The sequence below is a fragment of the Equus quagga genome, chromosome 12 (assembly GCF_021613505.1).
Source record: "Equus quagga isolate Etosha38 chromosome 12, UCLA_HA_Equagga_1.0, whole genome shotgun sequence".
NCBI classification, from domain to species: domain Eukaryota; kingdom Metazoa; phylum Chordata; class Mammalia; order Perissodactyla; family Equidae; genus Equus; species Equus quagga.
Window position 1 is genome coordinate 108,244,215 of NC_060278.1, and position 20,972 is coordinate 108,265,186.

A 20,972-nucleotide genomic window follows, 5' to 3' on the forward strand; every position below is an offset into this window, starting at 1 on the left:
GACAGTAACTTGAAGCTCTCTAGAGGAATAAAGATCTCAATGAAGGTAAATACCTGGGCAATTATAAAAACTAGTATTATTGTAAGAGTGGTTTGTAACTGTATTTTTGTTTGTTTTGTACACGATTTCAGAGACTAAAATATTTAGAGAAAAAAACAGTTATGAGTGTAAAGGCTAGTATTCCTGTAACTTTGGTTTGTAACTCCAAATCTTGTTTTCTATGTGATTTAGGAGACTAATGCATTTGAAAGAATTACTAGTTTATGTTTCTGGGCACACAATTTATAAAGACGTAATTTTGTGACATCCACAACTGAAAGAGGTGGGAACAGAGCTGTAAAGGAGCAGAGTTTTTGTATGTTATTGAAAGTAGGCTGGTATAAATGCATATTAGAGTGTTATAACTTTAGGATGTGAAATGCAATCCCCATGGTAACCACAAAGAAAATAGCTATAGAATATACACAAAAGGAAATAGAAAATAATGTAAACATTTAACCACGAAAACCTAACTAAACCAAAAGAAGGCAGTGATGTAGGAAATGAGGGACAAAAAAGGGCATATAGAAAAGCAATAGCACAATGACAGCTGGAAGTCCCTCCTTATCAGCAATTACTTTATATGTACATGGATTGAACTCTGCAATCAAAGGACAGAACTTGGCAGAATGCATAAAAGCATGTGATCCAACTATATGCTGTCCACAAAGACTCATTCGAACTCCAAAGACAGAAACAAGCCACCTCGCACCACATACAAAAATTAACTCCAAATGGATCAAGGACCTAAATGTAAAACCTAAGACAACAAAACTCTTAGAAGAAAACATAGGACAAAAGCTTTACATCGCTGGACTTGGCAAGGATTTCTTGGATTTGACATCAAAAGTGTACAGAACAAAAGAAAAAATAGTCAAATTGGATTTCATGAAAATTAAAACATTTTATGCATCAAAAACACTATCCACAGAGTACAAAGGCAGCCCACAGAATGGGAGAAAATATCTTCAAATCATATCCCTGATAACAGATTAATACCTAGAATTTATAGAGGACTTCTAAAACTCAAAAACAACAACAAAAAGCAACCTGATTTAAAAATGGACAAAGGATTTCAATAGACATTTCTCCCAAGAAGATATACAAATGGACAATAAGTACACGAAAAGATGTCTAACATCATTAATCTTTAGGGAAATGCAAATCAGAGCTATAGTGAGATACCACCTCACACCCATTAGGATGGCTACTGTCAAAGAAACCAGAAAGCAGCGAGTGTTGGCTGGGATGTGGAGGCATTGGAACACTTGTATTCTGTTGGTGGGAATGTAAAATGGTACAGCTGCTATGGAAAACAGTATGCAGGTTCCTCAAAAAATTTAAAACGGGATTACCATATGATCCAGCAATTCCACTCTGGGGTATATACCCAAAAGAATTGAAAACAAGGTCTTGAAGAGATATTTGTACACCCATGTTCGTAGCTTCCTTATTCACAATAGTTAAAATGTGGAAGCAAACCAAGTGTCCGTGAGGGATGAATGGATAAGCAAAATGTTGTATATACATGTAATGGAATATTATTCAGCCTTAAAAAGGAAGGACATTTTGCAATATGCTACAACGTGACGAACCTTGAGGACGTTACCCTAAGTGAAATATGCTGGTCGCAAAAAGACAAATACTATATTATTCCTTATATGAGGTACTTAGAGTAGTCAAAATCATGGAGACAGATTCAAAGTAGAATGGTGGGTGCCCGGGGCTGGGGGAGGGGAGAATGCAGAGTTGGTGTTTAATAGGCAGAGAGTTTCAGTTTTACAAGATGAAAAGGGCTATGGAGATGGATGGTGGTGACGGTTGTACAGCAATGTGAACATATTTAATACCACTGAACTGTACACTTAAAATAGTTAAGATGATAAATTTCATGTTATGTGTATTTTACCACAATAAAATAAGATAATATAGTCGCCAGCATCTAAGAATCAGGAGATTATGCTAACAACCTCAATTATCTGGATGTTCTTGAAAAACAGGAAGATTTGGCATCATTGGATCTGTGTCCCATGGGTCCATGATCATCTGGGGTATAGGGGCTGTGTGTTCTGTCCCTTGGAGAGGGCAAGCTCAGCATTTGTCCCCATTCCCCATCTGGCCAGCTTTGCTCATTTTTGGCAACAACTTGACCCCTGTGGGAATTGGAGTTTGAGATTCTTCCTTAGAGCAACGCTTCTCCACTTATCCACTTATAGACTGGGGAGAACCAGATTTTGTTTCTTTTAATTTCCAATTCACTGCAGAGTGATAATTTCATAAAATATAAAAAAACGAATTATTAGAAAAATGATTATGTGCTTGGGGGTCAAAGCAATGCCAATGACTATAAAAATTTCCCAACATTTGCTCTCAATTTTTGCTATTTCTCACTGTGGGCAGCTAACCAAGAGTTCACAGACCTGCACAGATCCATGCAGGTGCATGCTGAGTTCAAGAGGCTATAAGCAGTGGTTGTCAAACTACAGCATGAAACAGAATCGTCGTCAGGGCTTGTTGAAGTGCACCTTGCTGGGCCTCACCCCTGGGGTTTCTGACTCTGAGGTCTGGGTAGGGACTGAGATTTGCATTTCTAACAAGTTCCCAGGTGTTGCTGATGCTGCTGGTCCATGGACCGCACTTTGAGAACACTGGTGTAGAGCCCGTATCTTGTTTATTGCTGTATTCTTGTCCCTTGAGTATGGTTGGCTCATAAGTACATCTCAGTGAATGTTTGGATTTCACTGAAGTCATGAACTTCTGCCAACTTCAGCCTCAAATATTGCCTTTTCTAAGGGGTGAGTTGAGTGTCCTTGAGTTGAGACATGACCTAGTGAGCAGGGTTTGTCTAGTGTGCTTGGCTCCATCTGCGTTCAGTGGAGTTACCTCTCATGCATGCACTTGCTGAGAGAGGCTGTCTCCTGGCCTGAGATGATCCACAGATGAACTCTAAGTTTCTACCCCTGATTTATAAACATTAAGGCTTCCAAGGAACTTCTGGCATTTGCTCTGAGTTGAAGTGGTGCATGGAAAAGCTTCAGTCCCTTCAAAAACCGTGACCCATCGAATATCAGAATATCAGAGAGGGATAGATGCTGACCTTTTCCACAGCCTTTCCCAAGGAGGAAGAGATGGCATGGGTAGCTTCCCTTCTCTGGCCCTTTCGGGGGGCCTGCACCTTTTCTGTTGTTGGCCTCTGGGTACAGAAGTTTCCTACTGTGGGTCCCCCAGCATTCAGCTGTCCTTGGCAGCCCAAAATAGTTTCAGTGGATGCCATCTGATTCAACAGGTATTGGGGAATTCCAGAGGGCTTGGCATGCCCACCTATTGAAATATTAAAATGGCACCAGGAGCACACAGGTGGTGGGGGATGTAGAAGACCACTTGGACTGACTGGATTACCCTAATGTGAATCTTTTGGGCTCCATGGGTAGTAAAGTCCTATGCTTTTGGCACAAGGGCAGATTGGTCTTAATCTTAAGCTATGAGCCCCTACAGGCAACTGAAGTTTGGGTCTTTTCCAGGATGAAATGCTTCCCTCAGTTGAACAAAGTTATGTGCAAGCCCACAAGGACTGGGCACTTAGTAGTCAGTGAATATCGGTTTGATACCTTAATGGAATCTGCAGGCTGAAGGACATCCCTGTGCCTTCATCAAATTCACGAGCACTCCTAACTTAATTCTTCTTAGAATTTCCCACATTACTTGTGATAGGAATTGTCTCTGCTGGCATATTTTTTGACTTGTCTTTTGACATAACTTTTTAATTTTAAAAATTGCCTGTGTTTCCTTTGACAAGGTATAAACTGGTTCATGATCCAGCAAACTGGGTCACTGTAGATGAGCGCTCAGGAGCAGTTATCACCAGGAAGGAAATTGACCGAGAATCCCCTTATGTAAATGATAGTTTTTACATAATCATCGTTCATGCTGTTGATGATGGTAAGTATTTATCCAAAGTTGGGGGGAAAATGTGTTTTATTGCTTCCTGAGAAAAAATAACACCAATGAGAGTCTTTCAGCACAACTGGGAAAAATATAAAATAAACTTCTTTATCACTGTGCATCCGTACTGGTGATTATTTTTGTATTGTATTGTGTATTGGATTGTTTGAAGACATAATACAGTGGGATCCTGAGTACCTGTTGCCCAGTGTGCCCCAGCGGTAATACCTTGCAAAACCATAGTACTTATCACCAGCAGGCCATTGACAGGGACACAGTCAGGATGCAGGACATCTCCACCCCACATCACACCCGTTTCCCTCCTGCCCCACCCCTTCTAAACACCTGGCATAATTGATGTTTTAATTTATTTGATGACTCTACATTCTACCTGGTTCTACACATGATTTGAGGTGGCAAGCGTTTTGTTAACTTACCCTACCCAGATACTCTGAATTTTCAAAAAAGCAGGAAAACAGATCAAGCACCTACATAAAGCTTATGACTTTGAAAGGGAAAGTGTCAGTGTTTCAGTGGAATGGTCCCTTTCCTCAGAGGTTGAGAGAGCTCTTCTTCCTGGGGGCTGTATGCATGGAGCAGGCTCTTTAAGTGATAAGTAATCCTTCCTGGAATTCCCCCCTTACAAGGCCTCCCGCCACAGACGGGCACGGGGTCCCTGATGCTTTTCCTGTCAGACATCAATGACAATGCCCCGACTCTCCATCCCCGTTCTCAATACGTGGAGGTCTGTGAGTCTGCAGTGAGCAAGCCCCTCATCATCGAGGCCGAGGACAGTGACCTGCAGCCCTACTCGGACCCCTTTACCTTTGAGTTGGATGATACCGAGGGAAATGCAAGAGACACATGGAAATTGGGGGAACAGCAGGGTAAGTATTTGTGTTGGCCAGCGATAAAGGGTTGAAAATGAAAGAACCTAGTCTCAAACAGACTTAGGCAAAAAAGAATTTATTGGCTTCTGTAACTGAGAAGGAAGCCAGGCAAGCCTGTGTCCCAGCAGAGCTGGGTCTGAGTGCTCAAAGGACAGCCCTGGAAGCCCATCCAGGCCTTGGCTCTGCCTTTCTCTGGGAACTTCCCTTTCAGGCAGGCTCTTCTCTGGGGGCAGCAGGGAGGCTGCTGGGAGTCCCTGGACTCATCCTGGCACCTGGCAAGATTTATATCACTTCATGGCTTGGGTCACCTGCCTGCCCATTGCTCTGAGTGGGGGTCGAGAGGGCAGCTGTGTCGATTGGCTTGTTCTCAGCCCATACCTGGACCTAGTAGGGATCTGGGCTTAGCCTCTCCTGACCCACATGGGCTGAGAGTTCAGGAAGTGTGGGCTCTTCCAAAGGAAAATTGGGGTGCTGTTACCAGGAGGAACCCCTGGCATCCACTTCAACATTCTCCTTTGTGTTTTGATCAGTGAGTCTGTAGAATGGAGCATGTTTTTTTAGTTGAAACTGTGACTCACCTTTATGGTTCCCAGACCCAGAGTCGAGCTTTGAACCTTACCCCGAAAGAGCTCTGGCCTTTGCCCTTGGCTCCCAGGAGGTGATCTCCAGGCCTTTGGAATGTCCTGTCTGAAAGGAGTGTCTTTGTTTACTTGGCAGTGTCTTGTGTCAATCAATATAGGAGCAATAGGATTTAGGGTGGGCACTTTGTCATGTGGATGTCTGTTGATCTCTGGAGAGCCTGGAGCCTGAGGTCAGCCTTGTGGCCAGCTGACCAGGTTTACATGACCAAGCCCCATAAAGACTCTGGACACAAGGCTCGGTGAGCTCCCCTGGTTGGCAATATTCCGTCTGTATTGTCACTCATTGATGCTGGGAAGTGATGCTGTCCTGACCCCACTGGAGAGAATCACTGGAAGCTCTGCGTCTGGTGCATCTCTGGACTCTGCCTGAGGAGCTTTTTCCCTTGGCTGATCTTAACCCATATCCTTTCGCTGTCATAAACCGCAGCAGGGGGCATACAGCTTTAAGTGAGTTCTGTGGCTCCTTTTAGAGAATTACCAAACCTAAGCTTGGTCTTGGGAGCTGGTGTCAGAAGTGAGGGTGGTGTTGGTGACTGTTTCCTGTAACATCACAGTTGGCTCACTTCCATACAGAACCTGTGGGCCTTTAGTGAACGTGTGCGGGGTAGATGAGCAAGTGAGGAGGAGTCAATGCATGCAAGGTCCTTTTCCCTTTGCAGGTCGGTCAGCTGAACTTGTAATGTTGAGAAGCCTCCCACGAGGAGATTACTCAGTGCCACTTTTCATCCGAGACAAACAGGGACTTTCCCAGAAGCAGAGTGTCCACGTGAGAGTCTGTTCCTGTCTCAGTGGATTCACATGTGCAGAGCGCTCTGTTGTAGGAGCTGGGCTCCTCCCGGGGCTCCTGGCCCCTCTCTGTGCAGGGTTCCTGGCTCTGGCAGGTCAGTGGTCTGTGAGGAGGTCCTGGGGATATGACTCCTGTGCTCAGGCTGTAAGCCAGGGGTGTGGAGTCCTCTGAGGTGGGGAGCAGATGGTGGCAGAGATCAGTAGGACACTTGAGAATGACCCTAGGCTCATCAGAGTCCCAGACTCAGATCAAAGGTTGCCAACTTGGTCAGATATGCTGCTTGTCTGGCAAAAGCAGCTTCTACTCAATAAGCGGCAGTTTACGGCCATTGAATCCATAGGTGAACACTGTCTAAGGACAGCTCTGTGGTTTATAATAAGGCTGGGGCAGCAAGATAAAGACGTCTAGGCTCCTGGGCTTGGCAAAGGCTAATAAGGAAGCTAGATTTTCAAATCAACAATACAATATTACTGGTCTCATGGAATCGATCAAAATCAACAATACGATATTACTGGTCTCACGGAATTAACCAATCAATTCAGCAAATAGGTCTCTGGCAGCTGTTTGTGCCCCGAGCTGTGCTAAATTCTGTAACTACAAAGTTGATTAAGACATGATTTGACCTTGTCACTTCATGGGTGAGTCCTAAGTCAACAAACATGATCCTGTTGAAATATCAGATAGAGAGGAGCTTTTGCAACCCATTTTCTCCTTTGTGTTGTCACAGTTGCTCTGCTTTTCCTGCTGCGATGCTATTTTGTGTCTGAAGCCAAGAAGCACAGATGCTCTGTCCCACCTGAGGATGGCCAACAGACCCTGCTCACATACAATGACGAGAGCAAAGTCATTTCTACCCAGGTAGTAGAACAGAATGCTTCGTGTTTCATGATGATGATGTCAATAATACACGGACATATTTTTTTCACTCACTGTTCTCCCTCTCATTTCTTCACTCTCACCTGTATTTGAGTAGCAAATGGGAAATAATTCCTGGGAAAATTGTCCAACTTAACTAAATTGATTTATTGCTTTAGGTCAATGGTTCTCAACTTGGGGTGATTTTGCTCCCCCAGGGGACACGTGGCAATGTCTGGCGACATTTTTGATTGTGACAACTTGGTGGGAGGGGGCTGAGGGGATGATGATGCTTTTGGCACTTGGTAAGTAGAGGCCAGAGATGCGGCTAAACCTCCTGCTGTGCCTGGGACCGCCCCACCACAGTGAAGTGTCTGCCTCGAAGCGTCAGCAGTCCCAGGGCTAAGAAACTTTGTTTAGGGGAAAAACGATGTTTGCTAGGTGGCATTTCTCTAAGTGGCAAATGTGTTACACGTTCTAATTAAAGGAGTCCATGCTGGCTTCTTGACCGTGGCCTGGGGACAGTACGGCAGAGCCCACTCCTCGGCTCCGGCCAGCAGAGGCTACGCAGAGAGCTCGCTGCCCTTGCCGGGAGGCCACCTGGGCTTTGCATCTGATTACCTTCATCATGGTGAGCAAGTCATTTAACCCCACATCCTCATCTGTGGACCAGGGAGGGTAAAATCAACCTCACAGATTGTGGATCAAAGAAGACGAAGTCTCTGAAAGCAGCTCACATGCCTGCCAACACAAGGGAATCAGTCAGTAACCACTAGTTTTTCCAACCTGCTGCTCCTGACCCTGGCCCTGCCTTAGCTCAGTCGTCCCGTAGCAACCCTGAGCTGGGGTCAGCCAGGCCATGAGATGGAAGCAGTGTGAGCTCTCCTGTCTGTCTGCACCCAGAACTAAGGGTGGTTGATCTGAAAAATGAAAACCCAAGAAATGTCAAAAGGAAACACTATGTTTTGTGCACAGAGGATTCAGCTTGCCCCATCTTACTCTTGTCTTAGATCCACCACTGGAAATCTTCTCCTGGAAGGAAGAGACTTGTTGCACCAAGTGAGATGCTTTAGGGAAAAGATAGTCCAGTTAACTTTGGCATTATGCTCAAGTAAATGGGAAGATACTCTAAAAAATGATTGATGCTTGGAGACACTGGCGGTCGACTCAGACTCCTAGGATTCTTTCCACATTTTCTCCTCCCTACTGGCCTGAAGGAAGGGGGAAGTAACAGCCTTAGGTCAAGTTGTAGATGTACACGCTTGTACGACCAGGCAGGCCTGCTTTGAGCCCTCCCTGGGTGGGAATGAGAAGGCAGGAGTCATCGTCCAAACTATCCAGACAGCTGGATGCCCAGCAGGAATCCCCCTCCTCCACAGTGAGAGCAGCAGCTGGCTGTTTTGATTTGTTTTCATAATTTTATGAATAAAGTCATCTTGAAAAATAATAGTGTCTTCTGTAACAGAATCCCCAGCCTTAGGCAGTTCCACTCTGCTCGGGTGCTCAACCATCCAGGCAAATGGGAATGGCTCCTAGGCCCAGGGGCTGTGCTTAGCTTCCCCCTTGGTGGGCTGCAGTTGAGGTCACCAAGCTTGGAGGACACCAGTGGGCAAGACACCTCTGCAAGCACTGCAGGCTGCAGGCACAGCCAAGGTGGAAGAGGTGGTGGCGATGCCCAGGTGCTGCTCTTGTCGGCCTACAGCTTAGTGGTTGTCTCTTGGGAAGGAGGAAGCAGCTACAGAAGCAGAGTGTGTCGAAGGGGAGCTTGGTCATTGCAGGGCTGAGGCCAGGTATGTTGGAGGGGGTCTAGTGGCAAGATGGCAGTGAGCAAGGGTCAGCAGTCAGAGAGATGAGAGAGCCCCATCCAGGACAAGGGGTCAGTGTCCTCTTCTTGTGCCAAGATGTCCTTCTCCTTATCTCCCACTCACAGCCCAGAACACACCCCCATTTCTGCCACAGTGTCCTTTAGGGCTCTGAGAGCTGGGATCCGACAAACATGGGTTTCGATTCCCAAACTGTGGCTTATCAGATACATCATCTAACTGATCTTAAGCTTTCATGTATAAAATGAGAATAATAATGTTCTCTCTCTTATGTTTACTAGCCATTTTAATCAAATAACACATGTAAACACGTAGTAAACAGTGGCTGCCAATATTAGTATTATTAACAGTAATTACTAATTGTGTCTTTGTAACCATTGGTAAATAAGCCCATCTCAAAGTGTATGCCCTTCTCCGTCCATGCGTCTAACATGACTACACCAGCCTGCAGATGCACACACACTCGCCAGGGACATTCTGTGCTCCTGGGAAACCCCCCTCCACTCGAGATGCCATGGTTAATTCCACTCACCTTGTCACATTCTGCCACTTTCCAATCAAGATGGTCTATAGGATTGCATAGATGCCTCCCGTCTCCCCGGGGAAGCTGGTGAGCTCTCAGCCAACAGAAATCCAGCGCCTGTCAACATTCGACTCCCTCAGTGAATATTTGTTGAATGAGGAACGAATGAGAGTGCACATAGAACTGCCAACCTCGGTGACGCCAAGAGACTTAACTGTGAGCCTTAGAAGAGGACGAGCTTTTAGATTCCGAGGCCTGTGGAAATGAGGGTCTTTTACCAGCACTTTGCATGAAACACTGCACAACAAGAAACTCAATCTCCCGACCGGCAATTACCAAAGCACCCGCACCCCACTGAGTGGTCTATGCTTATAGGATAGGTGTCTTTTCTAGGGCCTGGACGATTTCTGTGATGGCGTAGATACGTGTTTGGGGAGACGTTATTCCTTGCTCTCTGCTTTTAATTCTGCCATCTGTAACTTCAGCCCCTGTCGTATTTCTTTCCCCAGGTCCCACAGGAAAGGTCAGATGTCAAGGATCAGCTGAAAGCCCTGTTGATCAACACAGCCGAGGTGGGCGCCAAGCCCGGTGCTAAGGTAACATGTGACTTATTTGTTGCTTGGGTTTAATCAGACAGGGGACTTTGCTGATGGCTTCTGTGGCAGGGAACACCCTGGCTGCTTCTCCAGCCCCACATCCTAGAGATGTCCCTCTGCAGGCCTGCTCCAGGCCTGCCTCCACCCCAGGCCCACTGGCAAAGGCCCCGTGATTCTGCCTTTGCCTCTCAGCACATCAGTGTCAGGTGACCCCGTGCCCAAATTGCAGCCTGTCCAGCGCCACCGTCATGGCTTTTGCTGTATGTGGGTGCCACTTGTACTTTTTAAAGTATTTTTTAAAATATTTTTTCTTTAAATGGACACACATCCAAACTAAGTACCTTTCTTTAAAGAGGAAAATTTTTATTTCCATTGTAAATGAAAAACCAGTTTTACTTATATAAAGAGCAGGTATGGAAAATAGACACAATAGAAATAGAACCAATAATGCTAGGTGGCAAATGCTGCCTCCCAAAGGCTTAAGGTCTTTCTCCGTGAAAAAGGAGAGGTCTCAAAGCCTGGCTGGCCCCAGACGAAGACCCTCTCCTGGATGTCATTCGGAGTATGGAAGAGGAATTAGAAAGGGGATAATTTTCTCACCATGCAATTCAATGTCATTTAGAACCCTGTTCCCAAACTGGCTAAATCTTCCTTTCCTTAAGTGGTGGGTGTCCCCCACTTCGGAAAACAGCAAGCTAATCCAGGGCTACCATAAGTTATGGAGCAGGTGCCTGGCTGGGGGTGAGCAGAGCCAGGTCCAGCGGGCATTCTGTCCAGCAATCCATGCTTCTGGGGCATGGGCTGCCCATTCCAGTTTGCACACAGATGTCATGTGGGCTGGTGGTGATATTCTCTTTCCTTCCTCCTTTACTGGTCTGTAAGCTTCTGGAGGCTGCAAGCGTTGCTCCTCCTAAGCACACTAGTAGCTCTGCCTTGCTGACCCTGCCCAGAGGTTTGGTGTATACACTCTGCAAGCACAATCCCACTGAATTTTCACCAGAATCTGGGGAGAGGGTGTCTTGTTTCCCCATTTACAGGGGATGAAAGCAAAGCCTGCTGCTTCTGTTTCTTGGTGTGTCTCTGGCTTCCTTCACGGTGTTCTGCAAATAGTAATTGCACCCCTGGGGGCTGGTTAAATAAACTGCCATTCGTATCCATTCCCTAGGTTAAGTCATCACATATGATTTATGGGGTAATCTGACATTTTAGAATCTGCTGCATGGCATGAACTGTCTCAAATCAAACCATTGCTAAGGTCCATTGTTGCTTTACTTTCTTTGACATTTTATTTCGTTATCGAAGGTCCTATATTAAAATAACAGAAACTCAAAAGCAAAAATTGCCCATAATCCCATCCCTAAATCTAAGCAGTTTCATTTGTCTGTGTCACTACTAGCTCTTGTCTGTGTGTGCATTCAATTTTTGGGTCTATGGAATATCATCAAAAGAATGTTAGAATCTACATCTTCAAGTCACGTTAGACCACACAGTTCCATTTCACTGTAGTCTTTGTTTTTTCTTGCATCTCTCCATCTTTCCTTTTCCACTCCCACTTTCTCTCCCCCTCATCATAATGATAACTTTTATTTGCATATGACTTTATGAGCAAGAGAAGGACACGCGTGCCTGCTTTGTTTTCAACTGGAGGGAAATGCATTATCTTTTGAGTAAATCGGCATCTTTCCTCTAGGATGTAAATGATATGCTACTATCTCCAGAGAGTGCATCAGACCAAGCATGCTTTGTCCTGGGGATGCCGGTGAGTCACAGAAATTCATGTCCTGCTGCAGTAACCTCACTAATGATTGACAGTTGGTTCCCTTGAGAGGCAGCCCTTCTAGAAGATTCTGTGATACTGGTGGAACAAAGACATAGTCAATGAAAATCTTCTCATCTACCTAACTAGCTGTTGTTATTTTTGAGAGTTATTTCATAGTCCCGATCCAATATGACACTATATAGAACACCCACAAATAAATACCTTTTCTTGTGTCCACCTAGGGCAGCAGAGATAATCTATGAGATAAAGAGCTCATGGCTTTGGCCCTGACCAAATTCAGCCCACTGATTCCCCCTCTCCTGCGCAACTGAGCCCTGATGGCCCTCTGTAGCCTGTTTTTACATATTCTATGTACAAATTCTAGAACCATTGCTTCGCCTTTTAAAATGATTATTTTCAGAGAGTCCTGTGCACCCTTCACACAGCTTCTCCTGAGGGTAACATCTCACATAACCACAGTACATTAGCACAACCAGAAAACTGCCTCTGGTGCAACACTAAGAATCCAGGTGTCTACTGCAGACCTCGCTGGGCTTACTTGTGTAACTAGCTATCATTTTAACAAAAAATTTACCTTTCTTGTAAGAATTAAAAGAGATATTCAGGGTGCAAAGAGCCAGAATTTTTACAGTGAAAGCTTCTAAGAAAGAATTCAGGATCTCTATAACTGCATTATCTTTTCTCAGGCTACATTTGAGCTAAAATAAAGATGTGCCTTTCTTTTTTGCACAAATATGATGCCCTGAGTCCACCCTTGGAAGGGCTTGTGCGTTGATAGACACGTCCCTCTGGTCCCAGTAGGGCCAGCCTCATGGGCATGGTACGCGGTCAGTCACACAGGGCCCTGTGCACTGGCCAAGCTTAGCATAGTGCTCTGCTGTCACCGTCTTGGAATTCTTAGTACTTGCACAAGGGGTCCCACGTTTTCATTTTGCGCTGTGTCCTGCAAATTATGCAGCTGCTCCTGGGTCCTAGGGGCGGATGGACCTCATTCACAAACGTTGAGGCCATGCCATAGCCCAAAGTGAGTCTGACTGTGCTTTTGTGGACCCAAGACAGGGCTTGAAAATCTCATATTCCATGCTCCGTTCTCACAAAGCAGCTATGAGGCTTGCTCATGCATTTCTGCTCTGAATACCCACACTGCTCTCGTTAGAATTGCTATACTTTTAGCGCAGAAATAGACAGAAATATGATTGCAAGAATTTCCAGCTATTTGTTTGCATCCCTGGGTAATTTATATGAAACCACTAAAGACTTCATCCTTTTTACTTTATTTTATTTTATTTACTTTTATGTTTTTCATTCTTTTTAAATTTTAGGGTTATGGTGTGCTTTTTGAGCCAAGAGGTGTGAGGAACAAATACCCTACTTCTGCGGTAAGTACAGATGGAGGTCTTACCATGAGAGAGTGACCTCACTGTCCTAACAGCTGTGGAAAGCCCTGAAAACTGGGAGTTTGGAGGGGAGGAAGTAGAAAAAAATAAACTTGGGGCCGGCGCAGTGGCATAGTGGTTAAGTTCGAATGCTCCACTTTGGTGGCATGGGGTTCACTGGTTCGGATCCTGGGCGTGGACCTAGCACCGCTCATCAAGCCGTGCTGAGGCGGCGTCCACATAGAGGAGGTAGAAGGACCCACAACTAGGATGTACAACTAAGTACTGGGGCTTTGGGGAGGAAAAAAATAGGAGGAAGACTGGCAACAGATGTTAGTTCAGGGCCAATCTTCCTCACACACAAAAAAGAAGAAGATGCTTTAAAAAAACAAAACAAACAAAAAACGACATCCGAATAACTAAAAGGAGAAGTGAATGTGGAAAATGGTAAGTAATTAAAGTACACACATTTAGACTTGAAAGCGTGAGTTTTTCAGTCCCTGGCAAGTTTCCTTTGCTGCTGAGTTCCTAAGAACTTGCTCGACGTCCAGATAGTCCTCTGCCGGGATTCTTTACAGAGTTTAGAAGTTTTGAACTGAGGGCACTGGAGAGGTCATCTAGTCCATTTTTTCCCCTAAACCTTTTTAGCAGCAGAATCCTTCTTTTCAAAAGAGAACCTACAAAGAATGCCAGTATAAATAAAACAGATTAGAGTGGCTTTTTATCAGTACCAATTATGAGTGCACTGACATTTACGACATCAGTTATAAAGAACAGATAAGGGTCATCCCCCCTTATCTGTGGTTTCACTTTCTGTGGTTTCAGTTGCCTGCGGTCCAAAAATATTGAATGGAAAATACCAGAATAAACAATTCATAAGTTTTAAATTGCGAGCTATTCTGAGTAACGTGATGAAATCTCATGCCATCCAGCTCCCTCCCACCCGGGACGTGAACCATCCCTCTGTCCAGCAGACCCATGCTGTACACGCCACCCAACTGGTAGTCAGTCACTTAGGACCTGTCCTTGCAGTATCGCGATGCAACCCTTATTTTACTTAATAATGGCCCCAAAGTGCAAGAGTAGTGATGCTGGCAATTAGGATATGCCAAAGAGAAGCTTTAAAGTGCTTCCTTCAAGCGAGAAGGTGAAAGTTCTTGACTTAATAAGGAAAGAAAAAAAATCATATGCTGAGGTTGCTAAGATCTACGGCAACTTTTACTACAATATATTGTTATAATTGTTCTATTTTATTATCAGTTATTGTTGTTAATCTTTTCTTGTGCCTAATTTATAAATTAAACTTTATCATAGGTATGCATGTATAGGAAAAACCATAGTATGTATTGGGCTCAGTACTATCTGAGGTTTCAGGAAACCTCTGATGGTCTTGGAACATCTCCCCTACAGACAAAGGAGGACAAAAGCAATTACAAAAGCAATCAATATCAATAGTGATTCTCATGAAAACACAGAAATAGAAGTCAGATGTTGTGGAAGAAATTTGCAAAATTACATTATCTTAGCACCTAATTCATTGCTTCACATTGTTGTGAATTGGTTGTTAAAGTATCGAGAAAATGTCAATGTATGCCAATAAGCAGTTTTAAACATTAAGTTTTGAGGTTGCTCAATTCACACTATCAGGATTCTCTTTGATTATGCAAACAGACAAAAACTTCAGGTTTCATAAAAGCAAATTTTGAAATTTTTGCTTTTATTAACATGTTGGAGGGGACTCAAAAAGATGTAAACCATTTTCCATTATATTATTAAAAATAACATTAAATATTATTAAGATAATTTGCAAATAATTAGAATGAAATTCAAGTACTCTCGCTGAAGTACCTTTGGGGAGTCATGGGTCCTGGGGACACAGTCTGAAGCCAGTGCCTCAATGCGGAGAGGCCTGGAGACGGGAGGCGGTGCTCTCGGCACCGGTGCTGTGCCTTAGGACCTAAAGTTGGCTCCAGGCAAAATCCCACCCCAGCCCCTGAGAGGAGACTGATGCAGTATCTTCTGCCAGCCTGGGAAGGACTGACGAGTCTGACCAGCGAGCAGCCGGTGTGGGGCCACGTTGTAGGCAGGGCCTGCATCCCCAGGATCTTCCTCTGAGAGGCTACATGTGGCTGACTGAGGGCACAGTATCTCCAACCACACGCTCCCTGCACTGGGAGCTGGGCAGCAGCTCCCCAGGGGTAATTGTGGTGGTCCACATCTTGCTCCCTTTGGCTGAGTGTGTTTAGTTCAATTCGCCTTGGTGTGATGTGGCAGATAGATAGATGGATGTGTGTATGTGTAAGCATATATGTACATGTGTGTGTGTGTGTGTGTGTGTGTGTGTGTGTGTGTAGCCTCACGGACATGTGAAATTGTCCCAGACTTTCTAATTTTTTACATATGTCTTCTGGAATGCAGTAATTATCCCTAAACCCAGGGAGGGTCAGAAGTCACTTCAGCCATAAAAGCCGCCAGTGTTTTAAAACACAAGTCCTATCGTGTTGCTCTCCAGTTTAAACCTTCCCAACAGCTTGCCATAGCACTGGGGGTAAAGTCTGAAGCCTAAGGACTGCAGGGTCCTCTGTCACCTGGCCTCTGCTCACCTCTGGCCTCCCCCCGCCTCTCTGGGCTCCAGCCATGCTGGAACATGCTGAGCGTCCTCCAGGCTCTGGACCTTTGCTGGTCCTTCCACCTGGGAAGGCTTCCTCCTCCAGGGTCCTTCTGCTCCATTCTCACGTTCCTCCCATTCCTGAGAGGCCTCCTTGGCCTGGCTAGGTGCCGTCTCTCTTGTTTCTCCTCCCCTTTGGGTGCTGGCCCTGCCCCTGTGTGAGTCCGAGAGTGAGGCTGCCTTCTGTTCTGTGTCCCGGGTGCCTTGCTGGCCTGGCCCCAGTGTGGCCCTGACTTACATGATTCAGTTGTGGGAGTTGTGGGCTCCCAGGTGGCCACCCCACATGGTGGAGGCCGAGTCCATTTCCTGACCACTGTACTCCCACTCCTTAGCCAGTACCCAGAGGCCCAGGTCCACGGCCACTTGCTGAGAGAATGAGTGAAGGGCAGCACATGCATCCTTAGCACGAGGTGCCACTGACTCTGAGCAAGGTTGGGAGGCACAGCAGTTCAAACAACGGGAAGAGATGCAGTCAGGGGAGCACAGGGCACGTATGAGGGCGTCAGCGGGCAGCAACGTTAGCTCCAGACTGCTGGCCGGGCTTGCTGCGGCTTCCTTCTTCCCTGGGAGCTGAGGTGCTGAAAGGTCTAGCGATTGGCACTTGCTGGGCCTCCTGTCTCTCTCGCCACACAAACAGGTGAGACCTGAGCAAAGTGCCCTGGGCCCAACTCTCCCTCAGTGAGGGCTGTGACAGCCTCGCACCTGCGGGTGGCCTTCTGTCTGTGGAGCCCGCTGCGTGGGGCAGCGGAGGCTGCTGACGTGGGGATCCTTGAGAAGCGCTCCTCAGTGGTGTTAGGACTCTGCTCGTTTGCTTTGCAGGTTTACCCGGATCCTGAGGTGCCCAGACGAACCCTGGAAGTGAGGGCAGGAACGACAGTGGCGATGCTGAGTCAGGTAGGAAGGCCTCCTGTGTTAGGTGCATCAGCTGTGGGTTCTGCTTCCCCACCTGCCCCAGGACTGACCCGGGGACACTTCCTGCTAAATCGCTGCATCAGTCAGCTCGGCTGCGGTGACAAAAGGCCACAGACTGGGGGGCTTAAACAATGGACATTTATTTCTCACCGTTCTGGAGGCTGGAGGTCTGAGATCAGGGTGCCAGCGCAGGTGGGTGCTGGTGAGAGCTCTGTTCCTGCTTTGCGGATGGCCACTTTTTTGCTGGTCCTCACAGGACAGAGAGAGAGAGCAAGCTCTCTGGTGTCTCTTCTTATAAGGGCACTAATCCCATCATGAGGCCTCGTCTCACCCCAGTCATCTCCCAACTGCCCCACCTCCAAATGCCATCACACTGGGGCTAAGGGCCTCAACATAGGAATTTGGGGGTCACGATTCAGTCCATAGCAAGCACTTTCATGGGAACCCTCACTCCAGGGGCTGTTCTGCAGAACATGACCTGAGACAAGAGTGAGTGGTCTCTTTCTGTGGATCATGAAAGCTATGGGTTGACTACGCTGAAAGGACTATTGGACAATAACAGCAGACATCTCTTGGAAGGGGCCCTCAACACAGCTGCCGTGTATTCTTGGGAGAATTAGAAAGGCGATTTGGGCGCTGGGCAAATCCATGGGTGGTTTAAATGGAAGGAGGCGGAGCATGTCCGCAATCCTCCTCTGTCTACCAGGCAGGCAGCATTTATTTGGTGCAAGCCTGGAGCTCTGTGCTTGGTGGTGTGAGAGGAGGAAAATACAGATTAGAAGGCCTGGCTCTTTCCCTTGTGGGCCTTCTAACTTAGCTGGGGTTTATGCTGAATTATTGATCTTACGTGGTCTCTAAAAGTGCTGAATCAGAGTGCAGAGCCCCATGCTCTGCCGTCAGCCCCGGGAGTTTTGAAGTTGATCGAACACGGCACAGCCTCCACTGCAGATTCTGTTTTGCTCTGCACACACCAGGTGTGTCATTAATTATCTATTCAGCCTCGCTGAAGGGACGTGACAGGACTTGTAACACCTCAGCCAGAGCTGGGTGTTCATTTGTTAGCTGGCAAGAGCTCCCTTTCCTCCTCTGCCCCCGCCCCCGGGGTATAGACACAGTGACCGCAGTCCCTGAATGAGCGGAGCCAGGCGCTGGGTGGGTGGACGGGTGAGCACCTCACGCTGACCCGTGGGGACCAGTAGACGTAGACCTGAGAGACGGTGCTTCCCGCTAAGCGGGGAGCCTAGGGGGGGCTTCTCTGAGGCAGAGGAAGTTGGGGCCAGCTGGCTGCCAGGGTTGAGGGGAGGCCGTGGCTGAGGGCTCGAGATGCGGCTGGTCTCCAGGGCTTCTCAGCTTCCTCTTTCCAGGCCTTCCTTCCACCTCCTGCTTCCTCCGGCTCTGAGACATTTGACTCTGAATGTCCTCATGCCCTGGAGGAGCTCATCCTTTCAGCAACTCTGTCAGCTAGTGACGGGTTAGAATGCTCTTGCTAAACCCATTCCTTCCTAGGTTGATGGAACTGGCTTCAATTTCCAACAGCACCCTCCCAGAGGTGTTTAAGGGTAAATATGCAAAAACCCTTTCACCTCGTCTGTCTGTCCATCCAACAAACATTTGTTGAGTTACTCAGACAGAAACAAGCCAGAAATGTCTTCAGAGAGATGGCCGGGGTCCAGAAGGATGAGCTGGAGTTTGTTGAGTGGAGGTTGGCAGTTGGGGACAGTCACTCAAGAAGGGGACAGCAGGTGTAAGGGCCAGGAGGGGAGGTATCAGGGCACCGGTGGTGGAGGGCTAACCCCAAAGAATGAATCTGTAAGAAGCTAAGACAGGAGGGGGTGGGACATCCTCTTAAGGGGCTCCTGTCATGCCACCTAGACACCTACCATCACAATTGTCATAGTTTCCTCCCAGAAATCAGCTGAAAGCATGAAGGAAGCATCTTTCCCCTCTGCTGGGCTGCCATTTCTGAGTCTGTAGAAACTTCTGCAACAGCCAGGGACGAAGGGCCTGCCCGTCATCAATATCACATTGAGGCGACCCTCAAACGGAACCCGGAGAAAACTGTGTTTGAAAGAACCTGGCATTTACCTCTTCTTTCCCTGCCTTTTCTCCAGAAGCTCTGTGGCGTTGACGTGCTGGATGATGACACTGGTTACCTGCCTAAGGTCTACACCGAGGAGGGGCCATGTGAAAGAGCTGAAACCCTCAGTTCTCTCACCTTCTCGGAGCAGGACCTGCCACCTGACTTGTTGGACTGTTTGGGTTCAAAGGCTGCTCCACTTGAAGAAATATTTTCAGAGTCAGGCGTTCCTTCCTAAAAAGTGCATATTTGGGACAAGTGGAGTAATTCATGGAGGGGGATCACTATTCAAGTTTTCTTTTTCTTCTTTCTTAAAAAATTACTTCCTAATCCTAGGATGCAGATAAACCTACTAGGAGTCTGGATTAAAAGCTTTGATATTCTCAGACCAGGCATCTTGAACCAAAGCAACACAGCAGGTTACACTTTTAAAAAATTTGATTGGTCAGATTTTCTAGAGAAACGTGAATTTAATTGTGTAATTCCTTGCTTCCCTTAGCAGCCCAGGTCTGAGGGTAAATGAAACCATAATCCATAGATTACCCAGCAATTTGGCAACAACAGGGAATACTGGGGGAAAACGAAAATAGATTTTTTTAGTGATATTTACATTTCTGTAATTATGATTCTGCTTCAGTTTAAGTGAAAAAAATAGGGAAATGTTTTCTAAACCATTAGTGACCAGTATTTTTAGTGATTTTTTAAAAAATAAATATTGATCTCTTTTCATTTTTTGAGTAGATAAAATATGTTATCATGATTTTGCTTAAAACTTTATAAGCAGCACGCTCTTAAAAAATGAACAGACATAATTTAACTTGCAGGTGTTACGTAAGCAAAAGAATTTAGCAGCCTTTGAATGGAGAAATTCCAATTAGACTTTATCTTTAAACAAAACCACAAACTTTGTTAATTTTTTACTTGGCCACTTCCTGCTGGTTTAACTGTGGAGGAAGGATAGTTTCTTTTAAGAATCTTTAAAAAACTGCACTAGTAGGACGTGTGCCCTAGAAATAGTCTTCTTGTCTGAGTAATAGAAAGGGACTGATGAAGCAAAATTTTAAGTGGTACCAGGACACTTTCATGTATATATTTGATATCTAAGTGTGTGTCCGAGTGAGCACAGCTTTTGTGAGTGCCCTCTCGCGCCCTAGGATAAATGAGAGGCACACGTTTGCTGTCGAATCAGTGAAGCACTGTATTGAACAGAAAGTTTCTGCAGACTCATGAGTTCAAACTTCCCTCTTCCTTCTGAAGAAGCTGTTCACATGTTTACTGTAAAGAGATCTCAAGTGTTTGTCCATAGTTACTGCACTCCTCATCCAGCGCTTTGGGTAACTGAAAAAGAAGAAAATCCATCTTCAAAGCATTGAAAGCGTCAATCTGACACGCGAACATGCAGAACAGCTGTGCCGATGCTGGAATGAGTCAGAGGAGAGTCTAGGACATTCTGGGTAATTCTGGTTAGAAGTAATTGTTTAGAAAAGAATACCTTTTGAGTCTGAATAGTTGGCGGGAATAAGTGGGTGGTCATTAGACCTTCCTGGCTCTGAGGCAAGGGTCAGAAAACCACGGCGGTGGGGCAGCTCTGGCCCACCTGCTGTTTTTGTAAATAAAGTTTTATTGGCACACAGCCTCCCTTGCATATTGTTGATGTGCTGTCTGCCTGCTTTGTGCTGCCACGCTGAGCTGAGTAGTCAGACGTATCCACTTCCTGGCCCTTTACAGGAAAAGTATGCTGACCTCTTGTTTAAAGCATTCTTTTTGGAAACTCCACATTGTATCAAACACACGATAATGTATCCATACAAAGGTGTTGCCGTACAAATTTCGAAAGATTTTAAATAAACTTATTTTGGCTACGGGTAACTTGTTTTGTTGACTGCTGGTTATGAAATCTCGGCAGTTGTGCAAATTTGTGAATTCTTGCGTTATGAGACGCTCTCCAACTAATTGTTTTCAAAAGTAATAAAATATTCATGAAAAATTCATGAACGCCAAATTTAACAATTAATGAGGAGAACAAAATGTTACATTTTGTAGATACTTAATTAGGCATTTAT

At 45.9% G+C, this 20,972-nt stretch overlaps 1 protein-coding gene across 1 annotated transcript in view; it reads left to right on the forward strand.

Moving 5' to 3' along the window:
• The window catches only part of CDH26 (cadherin 26), a 48,348-nt gene extending 27,660 nt beyond the window's left edge, over window positions 1–20,688 (forward strand). Inside the window, exons 10-18 of the mRNA XM_046678062.1 lie at window positions 3,836–3,978; window positions 4,629–4,868; window positions 6,172–6,393; window positions 7,027–7,157; window positions 10,010–10,096; window positions 11,787–11,855; window positions 13,199–13,255; window positions 16,740–16,814; window positions 18,944–20,688. Of these exons, the coding sequence (XP_046534018.1) occupies window positions 3,836–3,978; window positions 4,629–4,868; window positions 6,172–6,393; window positions 7,027–7,157; window positions 10,010–10,096; window positions 11,787–11,855; window positions 13,199–13,255; window positions 16,740–16,814; window positions 18,944–19,147 (1,228 nt within the window). The 3' untranslated portion in view covers window positions 19,148–20,688. The remainder of the gene's footprint in view (window positions 1–3,835; window positions 3,979–4,628; window positions 4,869–6,171; window positions 6,394–7,026; window positions 7,158–10,009; window positions 10,097–11,786; window positions 11,856–13,198; window positions 13,256–16,739; window positions 16,815–18,943) is intronic.
• Window positions 20,689–20,972: the final 284 nt, after the last annotated feature.